The 10,000-nt window shown below is 49.8% G+C and overlaps 1 protein-coding gene across 1 annotated transcript in view; it reads right to left on the reverse strand.

The window, feature by feature from the left end:
- The window catches only part of unc13a (unc-13 homolog A (C. elegans)), a gene marked incomplete at both ends in the record, with an annotated part of 52,716 nt that overhangs the window by 16,383 nt on the left and 26,333 nt on the right, over positions 1 to 10,000 (reverse strand). Inside the window, 5 exons of the mRNA XM_084459089.1 lie at positions 421 to 501; positions 1,431 to 1,487; positions 2,592 to 2,621; positions 6,942 to 7,065; positions 8,964 to 9,110. Of these exons, the coding sequence (XP_084315215.1) occupies positions 421 to 501; positions 1,431 to 1,487; positions 2,592 to 2,621; positions 6,942 to 7,065; positions 8,964 to 9,110 (439 nt within the window). The remainder of the gene's footprint in view (positions 1 to 420; positions 502 to 1,430; positions 1,488 to 2,591; positions 2,622 to 6,941; positions 7,066 to 8,963; positions 9,111 to 10,000) is intronic.

Genomic DNA, 10,000 nt, shown 5'->3' on the forward strand with positions numbered 1-10,000 from the left:
GATGTTCTAAGGACAAAGGTATAGGTAGGTATAGGTACTGCATTTGTAATGCGCTCCCCATCCAATTGTTACACTGGCCCGGAGCGCCATTCACACACCAATGGCGGCAGCTGCCATGCAAGGCGCTTGCCTGCTCATTGGGAGCAATTTGGGGTTCAGTGTCTTTGCCCAAGGACACTTCGACAGGTAGTCAGGAGGAGCCGGGATTCGAACCACCGACCCTACGATCACTGAACGACTCGCTCTACCTCCTGAGCTATACCGCCCCTACATAAGGTTCTTCAGGGTGTGGAGGTACTCTGGGATAACCACACAGATAAGGGTCGTTGTCAGGACTGGCGACCAGCTGACTGGACTCCCGGCTGCTCCAGACTCTGGCGGAAGTTTTTAGAAGAAAAAGGAGGTGAAGATGGCGTTTACCTTGATGGTGTCCAGAGCCAGCTCGATCACGGCGCACTGCTTAGGAGACAGGGCCTTGGCCTCCTCACGCACCATGTGTTCCTGTAAGAGACACAGAGAGAGTGAGGAGGACAAACGACACACACAACACTCACTTGCGCACACACACAAACACACACACACACAGATCTTGGATCTAAGGCCGAATCCCATTTCTAATTTTTACCCCTACCCCTTGCCCCTAGGGGGTCTGTGTATGAAGTATAATTGATTTCTAAACCATCTGCTGAGATAAGGCTGTTGTCGGCGGTTACCATGAGCGCAGACCACCCAGTCATCTTGATAGCTAGCTAGCTCCCAAAACGTCTGAGCAAATTTTCAAATTGGCTCTATTTTGATACTGTATATTGTACATTACAAGTACATTACCGCCTAAAATTTTGTTTAAATTATATTCCGTGACACAACAACAGTAGTACTGTATTTCGGAAATGTGTGGCGTTCTTTTGTTGCTTGCTCATAGCCCTTGGTTTGAAGTGTGGGTCTGAAAAATCTCTGTTTTGAGGGATACTGTATGTAACCCTTGACCTTACCCCTACACTTGACACCCTCGAGGACTGGGACGACCGTATTATCTAGTTCCTTGAACGTCTAAGTATGGATGCCAGCCCATTTCAGCAGCTCTGGATCTCCTCGCTTTATCTTGTTTATTCATCATTGCTTGTTTCTACTTTTCCATCGTTTTGGTGTGTTTTAGTGCTAGAACATGCTTTTAACTTATTTCCCTTGCATTATTATATTGTTTATGTATATCCTTTATTCTGCTGTAGTTCTTTACCCCACTGCTGCTGTAATTTTCCACTGAAAGAAAGAAAGAAAGAAATAAAGAAACAAAGAAAGAAAGAAAAAAAGAAAGAAAGAAAGAAAAAGAAAGAAAGAAAGAAAGAAAGAAAAAAAGAAAGAAAGAAAGAAAGAAAGAAAAAAAAAAGAAAGAAAGAAAAAGAAAGAAGAGAAAGGAAGTTGTCTCATACCTTGAGCTTGGAGAGTTGTCCCAGCTCCTTGGCTGCGTTGAGGATGAGCTGAGTGCCCTGGAGAAGAGCAGAGAGACGAGAGACAGAGGAGGGATTCATTATCACCAAACAGCACACACACACACACACACACACACACACACACACACACAAACTCTAAACACATGAAAGTAGCTTTAGAGCTACTATCAATCATGTAGACACACACACACACACAGACGCTTGCGAACACGCAAAGAGAGGAAGACTAGGCAGTACAAGGAGAGAAAGCTTGTTGTGTGAGCAGTCATGCACACACACACACACACACACACACACACACACACACACACACACACACACACGAAGAGAGAAGTTGTGAGCAGCAGACGGTTCAAATATCACTCAGCGCTTCCTCCTCTTCATACAACGCCAGGCTCAAAACAACAACGAAACAACACAACATCAATACAAGAAAAACAAACGGAATGAGGTAAATAAGGCCTGTCGTGGGCGGATCCCATCATCACCACAGGAGAGGATGATCAGAGGAGCTCGGCGCTAACACTAGCGCTAACGCTAACGCTAGCGCCGCTAGTCAGCTACGCCACGGCGTCAGACTGGCCGCTTCAGAAATGGTGGGTAAGAAACCGTCCAGCAGCACGGACACAGTCATGCAACAGCCCGTCCGCCCTGGGGGGGGGAGGTCAGCCAGCCACCTCTACCCCCCCCCCCCCCCGCTCCACCACCCCCACCCCCATCTTCCCCCGGCCGCTCCAGCACCGTGCAGGCTGTGTGGAGGCTCAGGGAGGGAGGGAGGGAGGGAGAGGATGGGGGGGGGGGGCAGCTACGGTCGAGGTACCATCACAGGAGGTACCAAGCAGGGGATGTTAGAGGGGGGGGGTCAACCACAGTCACAGAATAACAGTTAGCCAGCTGTTGGAAAACCGTTCCAAAAAAACAAAACAAAGGTGAGGAACGGTGACTTCCATGGCTTTGTTTGGACAGACAGAGAATGCAGCCACACGACGGGGGGAGAGGAAGAGATGGAGAGAAGAGAAGGAGAGAGAGAGCTAGGGGAGTGAGAGAAAGAGTAGAGAGAGAAAAAGATAGAGCAGAGAGAGAGAGATGGAGGGAGAAAGAGAGGCATGACACATTGAGCTAGAGGGTTGTTGTCCTTACATCACTGTGACAAGCACTCTTCACCCTCCCCTGTGAAGAGAGGACATTGGTTAATACTACAGGAAGTATGCTGTTCCCCGCATTCTGATTGGCTGACAGCTACTGTAGACTGTAGCGCGCATCTTCAGCTGCTCACGGAAACTAGGGAAGTTGGGAAAACGCAGAGGGTGTTATTTTCTGCCCTTCAGACACAGGAAATCGTTCATAACACTTCCTGTTCAAGCTTCCCAAGCAGATTTCCGAGCGGGACATTGCAGATGAACAGTTTGTGAAGACATTACATCACAGTCATTTAGGGACTGTTCTAAATTCATGAGAGGGGTTCACTAGAGGACTTAAAAATGCCTGGAAATAAAAATGCATGACCCTCCCTCTGACAGAAATAGATTTTTCTTTGACCCTCCCCAAGTGATCGGAAAAAAAAAGATTGACCCTCCCCCATCAAAATAGGCAATATTCATTTTAATGTTGTTCCTCGAAATAAGGTTCAAAGCAGTTTTGCTTATTATACTGATTACGTTATACATGTTACTGTGATGTCAGTAGCGAATGAAAGATGTGAAAGCATGCTGCTTTAACGACCAGCTGTTCCTAATGCCTATGGTTCTACACACGCTGCTAATCTACCCCGTCATCGCCAGCAGAGCGCCACCCCGTCACACAAACCTGCTCGCTGAATTCCGAAAAGCTGAAGAAACTGTTTTTGGGGGATCAATTCCAATTTGTATGACCCTTTCTTGGACTCAAAAAAAGCAGTGACCTCCGCCCATACATTTTGAACGGTCCCTTAGCAGACTCTTTTATCCAAAGTACCTTACAATAATTGCAATTAACGTACAGTCGGTAGTGATCTCACCAGCTTTTCAATGTGTGTGTGTGTGTGTGTGTGCGCAGTGTGTGTCAGAGCAAGCCTGAGTCATTCAGGAGTTGGCCAGCCTTGGGTTAATTAAGTACATACCTTATGGTTACGGTTATCATTGTCAATATAAGTATCCTCCTCCTCTTCCTCCTTCTCCTCTTTATCAACATCATCACCACTACCATCATCATCATCATCATCACCACCACCATCATCATCATCACCACCACCATCATCATCATCATCACCATCATCACCACCACCGTCATCATCATCACCACCACCATCATCATCATCATCACCACCGACCACCATCATCATCATCACCATCATTATCATCACCACCATCACCACCACCACCATCATAATCATCATCACCACCACCACCACCACCATCATCATCATCACCTCCATCATCACCATCACCATCATCATCATCACCACCACCATCATCATCATCACCACCATCATCATCATCACCATCATCACCACCATCATCACCATCATCATCATCACCATCACCACCATCATCATCACCATCATCACCATCATCATCATCATCACCATCACCATCACCATCACCACCACCATCATCATCACCACCACCACCATCATCATCATCATCACCACCACCATCATCATCATCACCACCACCACCATCATCATCATCATCACCACCACCATCATCACCATCACCACCACCACCACCACCATCATCATCACCTCCATCATCACCACCACCACCACCATCATCACCACCACCATCACCACCATCATCATCATCCCCTCCATCATCACCATCACCACCACCACCATCATCATCACCACCACCACCACCATCCTCATCATCATCATCATCATCATCAATAGGACATAGAACCGGACCAGGACAGACTGACACAGCAGGCCTGGTGGGCAGGTGGACACGTCGGGGAGTAGAGACTACAGTCAGATACAGTACAGTGGATCTGGATCGGACACAAGCAACAGACAGGGTGGGTGGGTGGGTGAGGGTGTGGGGGGGGGGGGGGTGGTCAATAGGCTCTGAACACCCACTAGGCTACACCAGAGTGGGGGGGGGGGGGCGTTCCCAGTGACACGGTGCAGAGAAGAACAAGGCAACACCAGGAACAAGAGACGAGTGCTTCCCACTGCCTGATAGAGGGGGAGGGGGAGAGAGAGAGAGAGAGAGAGAGCAGAGGGGTAGGAGGAGGCAAGGAGCACCTGATTGGATAAGGCCATAGGGGGGCGGGGCCTGAGTACAGAATCAGTCAGGAATGCACCATGCTATCTTCTCCTCTAAGATGGAGGGAGGAGAGGACAGGAGGGGAAAGGGATGAGGAGAAGAGAAGGGAAGGCGGGAGGAGAGGAGAAAGGAGGATGAGGTGGAAGAGGAGAGGGGGGGAGAGGAGGAAGAGGAGAGGGGGGGGGAGAAAAGAGGGGAGGAGAGGAGGGGAAAGGGATGAGGAGAAGAGAAGAGAAAGGAGGAGTAGGTGGAAGAGGAGAGGGGGGGAGAGGAGGAAGAGGAGAGGGGAAGAGGAGGAAGAGGAGAAAAGAGGGGAGGAGAGGAGGGGAAAGGGATGAGGAGAAGAGGAGAAGAGGAGACGGGAGGAGAGGAGAAAGGAGGAACAGGTGGAAGAGGAAAGAGTGGGGGGGGGAGAGGAGAGGGAAGGGAAGAGGAGAGGGGAGGAGAGGAAAGGGGAGGAGAAGGGAGGAGAGGACAGGAGAGGAGAGGGAAGGGAAGATGAGAGGAGAGGGGAGGAGAGGACAGGAGAGGAGAGGAGAGAGAAGGGGACAGGGAGGACAGACAGATGGGGTGAACGAGAGACAGGTGAGTGTGTGGGAGGGGCTGGTTGACGGGGGGGGAGATTGCAGCGACATGTAGCAGAGGGCCGACCTCCTTGCACTTGCACTAACGGACGTGTGGACGCACAGACAGACACACACACAGGAGTGTCGTACTTACAATCATCTGTGGAGGAGGGTGGGCGAGAGGGAACAGACGTGATAACAACCAGAGAGAACGGGGTCAGTGGTGCTGCACAGGAACCGCACAGTCAGCAGCATCAACACACAGCAGGGGGGCGCTAGGGAGGCTAGCGGGCTAGCGAGCTAGCTGGGGGGGCTAAGGAGCTAGGAGCCTGGGAGGTTAGCGATGTAAAATAGGGAAGGTAGGGGACTAGCTAGAGAGGCTAGGCAGGTAGGGAGCTAGCTAGGGAGCCAGGGGCTAAGGTGCTAGCTAGGAGCCTGGGAGGCTAGCGACATGCGGAGTCAGGGGACTAGCTAGGGAGGCTAGGAGGCTAGCGACAGGCTAGGACTAGGACTAGGCTAGCACTAGCTAGGCAGATAGAGAGCTATGACGCTAGGGAACTAGGAGGAGGCTACTTGTTACATAGCTAACAGTGTGACTCTGCAGTGCCAGTGACAACCACTAGAGGGAGTCTGTCCAGGCCCCTAGGGGGACTAAAGGCCCCAATTAGTGACCCCGGGACAGAACAGAACCAGTGTGTGGAGGTTGGCTCAGCCTACTGGAGAATGGGATGAGGGACTCTCTATAATCAAACATATACTGTATGAACAGATATATAGATATATAGATATAAAACAAAAACAAAAAACCAAGGGCTGCTGTCCAGCATGACTGGCTCAGCTTTGACTGGCCGCACAACAGATCAGATCACAGCTGGTTTTGTAAACATCTTGCGATGTTATCAAAGTGCTTCTGGTTTGGTTGGTTATAAATACTGGACTGATATTAGCGTCCTGGAAAGCAGCCATAAGCAGGGGTCATAATGATATGGTGCACTCCTTTAGCCTAGGACTAAACTGGGTTAGAATGGACTATCTCGGATTAGCATGGACCATCCCAGGTTAGAATGGACTATTCCAGATTAGAATGGACTATCCCGGATTAGAATGGACTATCCCGGATTAGAATGGACTATCCCAGGTTAGAATGGACTATCCCAGGTTAGAATGGACTATCCCGGGTTAGAATGGACTATCCCAGATTAGAATGGAATATCCCGGATTAGAATGGACTATCCCAGGTTAGAATGGACTATCCCAGGTTAGAATGGACTATCCCAGGTTAGAATGGACTATCCCGGATTAGAATGGACTATCCCAGGTTAGAATGGACTATCCCGGATTAGAATGGACTATCCCAGGTTAGAATGGACTATCCCAGGTTAGAATGGACTATCCCAGGTTAGAATGGACTATCCCGGGTTAGAATGATATGATGCACTCCTTTAGCTCAGGGTTAACCTTCAGCTACTGAATGAGTAGAAAAGTGGGTCTGTTTGTCTAAGGGGTGGGGGGGTGGGGGGGGGGGGGGGGGGCAGTGTTATGATGTGTTATGATATTTGTGTTTGTGCGTGTGGGGGGGGGGGATTGAGGATGTTAAGGTTGTGTGTGTATAGGGCTATTGAGAGAAGGCATGGAGAGAGTGTGTGTGTGTGTGTGTGTGTGTGTGTGTGTGTTCTTACCGTCTGGTCGGTGAGTGGGGGCAGCACGATGGTTTTCTCCATGGTGTTCATAACCAGCTTCCACAACTCCTTCAGCACTCGCTTCAGAACCGTCTTCTCACAGATCTTAGCAAACAGAGTCAGACTGCAGGGAGAGACGGAGGAGGGGGGGGAGGAGAGAGGAGGAGAGAGGAGGGGAGAGGGTGGAGGGGGGGGGAGGAGAGAGGAGGAGAAAGGAGGGGGGAGAAGAAGAGAGGAGGGGGGGGAGGAAGGGGAGGGAGCAGGAGAAGAGAGGGAGACAGGGAGGAGGAGGGAGGAGGAGGGTGTATTAGGAGGGAGAGAGGGATGGAGGATGGGGTGAGCAGGGAGAGAGAGCAGAGGAGGGCAGGGTGAGGGAGGAGTGAGGGAGGAGGAGGGCAGGGTGAGGGAGGAAGAGGGAGGGAGGAGAGAGGGAGGAGGAGGGCAGGGTGAGGGAGGAGTGAGGGAGGGAGGAGAGAGAGCGGAGGAGGGCAGGGTGAGGGAGGAGTGAGGGAGGGAGGAGGGAGAGCAGAGGAGGGCAGGGTGAGGGAGGAGGAGGGAGGGAGGACAGAGAGCGGAGGAGGGCAGGGTGAGGGAGGAGAGAGGGAGGAGTGAGGGAGGAGGAGGGCAGGGTGAGGGAGGAGTGAGGGAGGAGCGACAGTGAGAGAAGCAGTAATAATGAGCTAGAGAAGAGTGCCAGAACCTCTCCTTAGTTTAGTTTAGTTAGTTTGTTTGTTTGGCAGAGACAGTGCACATTAAAGAATATATCAGAATTAGCCAAGAAGGAGTTTTCATCTGTAGTCCAAAATTAAGACAGAAAAACAGAGAGAGAGGTAGAGAGAGAGAGAGAAAGAGAGAGAGAGGTAGAGAGAGAGAGAGAGAGAGAGAGAGAGGGAGAGAGAGAGAGAGAGAGAGAGAGATGAAGAGATCCCTAGCATAAAGAAAGCCAAAATGATAGCTGATTAACGAAAGAGAAACAGTAGAGGCATGTGAGAGACGGAGAGAGAGAAAGAGGGAGGTAGAGAGAGAGAGAGAGAGAGAGAGAGGGAGGTAGAGAGACAGAGAGAGAAAGAGGGAGGTAGAGAGACAGATAGAGAGAGGGAGAAATAGGGAGGTAGAGAGAGAGAGAGAGGGAGGTAGAGAGAGAGAGAGAGAGGGAGAAATAGGGAGGCAGAGAGACAGATAGAGAGAGAGAGGGAGGTAGAGAGAGAGAGAGAGAGAGAGGGAGAAATAGGGAGGCAGAGAGACAGATAGAGAGAAAGAGGGAGGTAGAGAGAGAGAGAAAGAGGGAGGTAGAGAGAGAGAGAAAGAGGGAGGTAGAGAGAGAGGAAGGCAGAGAGAGACGTAGAGAGAGAGGAAGGCAGAGAGAGACGTAGAGAGACGTAGAGAGAGAGAGTTGTTAGTGTGTATAGAGTACGGTCCTAAGAGGAAGGCAGAGAGAGACGTAGAGAGAGAGTTGTTAGTGTGTATAGAGTACGGTCCTAAGAGGAAGGCAGAGAGAGACGTAGAGAGAGAGAGAGTTGTTAGTGTGTATAGAGTACGGTCCTAAGAGAAAGACAGAGAGAGAGACGTAGAGAGAGAGAGAGACGTAGAGAGAGAGAGAGTTGTTAGTGTGTATAGAGTACGGTCCTAAGAGGAAGGCAGAGAGAGACGTAGAGAGAGACGTAGAGAGAGAGAGACGTAGAGAGACGTAGAGAGAGAGAGACTTGTTAGTGTGTATAGAGTACGGTCCTAAGAGGAAGGCAGAGAGAGACGTAGAGAGAGAGAGAGAGTTGTTAGTGTGTATAGAGTACGGTCCTAAGAGGAAGGCAGAGAGAGACGTAGAGAGAGAGACGTATAGAGACGTAGAGAGAGAGACGTAGAGAGAGAGACGTAGAGAGAGACGTAGAGAGACGTAGAGAGAGACTTGTTAGTGTGTATAGAGTACGGTCCTAAGAGGAAGGCAGAGAGGAAGGCAGAGAGAGAGACGTAGAGAGAGAGAGACGTAGAGAGAGACGTGTTAGTGTGTATAGAGTACGCTCCTACTTGCTGTCCAGGAACTCCATGATGGGCTGGAGCACATTGTCTGCGTCCTGCGCTACGCTGCTGGCGCTGCCCACGGTGGTGCTGCCCTTCACCTGCGCCAGGATCTCGCCCATCTGCTTCACACACTCCTCGATGTGAGGCTGGAAACTGGGGAGGACACACACGCATGGGCAGACGCGCACACACACACACACGGGCAGATACACACACACGCATGGGCAGACGCGCACACACACGGGCAGATACACACACACACGCATGGGCAGATAAGCACACACACACACATGGGCAGATACACACACACACACAGAAACACACACATAGGCAGAAACACACACACAAGCAGGCACACATGCACACACGCACACACACACACACAGGCAGAAACACACGTACACACACTCATCATACAGGTGCATCTCAGAAAATGTGAATATTGTGGAAAGTTCATTATTTTACGTAATTTATTTCAAAAAGTGAAACTTTCATATATTATAGATTAATTAAACATGTAGTGAAATATTTCAAGGCTGATTGCCTCCATGTTGCTCTACATTGATGCAGTAATTTGTGCAAAAGGAGCCCCCATCAAGTATTGAGTGTATAAATGAACATGCTGAACATACTGTACAATCATAAAGATTAAAACAAAAAAGGCTTGAAATATTTCATTTTGCGTAATGGATCTAGAATACAGTACCAATCAAGGGTACCAATTTACCAATCTTATATTTTGATTCAATCAATATGTACAAAAGGGAAAAACTGGAGTGTGCAGTGTGTGCGTGTGTGTGTACGTGTGTTTGTGCGTGTGCGTGCATGTACGTATGCGTGTGTTTGTGTATGTGTGTGTGTGTGTGTGTATGTGTGCGTGCGTGTGTGTGTGTGTGTGCGCAGGCGCGTGTACAGATAAACTTCAAAGGGGGCTGTGCTCCAGCCTTTTGGTCTCCTATAGAGAAGTGCCCTTTTTGATTTCTCTCTTCTTTAAATGAATCAAATCCTCTTTTCCCCAGCTCACCCTGACAAACACACTGACT

Source organism: Borostomias antarcticus, assembly GCF_949987555.1.
Source record: "Borostomias antarcticus genome assembly, chromosome: 26".
Classification (NCBI taxonomy): Eukaryota; Metazoa; Chordata; class Actinopteri; order Stomiiformes; family Stomiidae; genus Borostomias; species Borostomias antarcticus.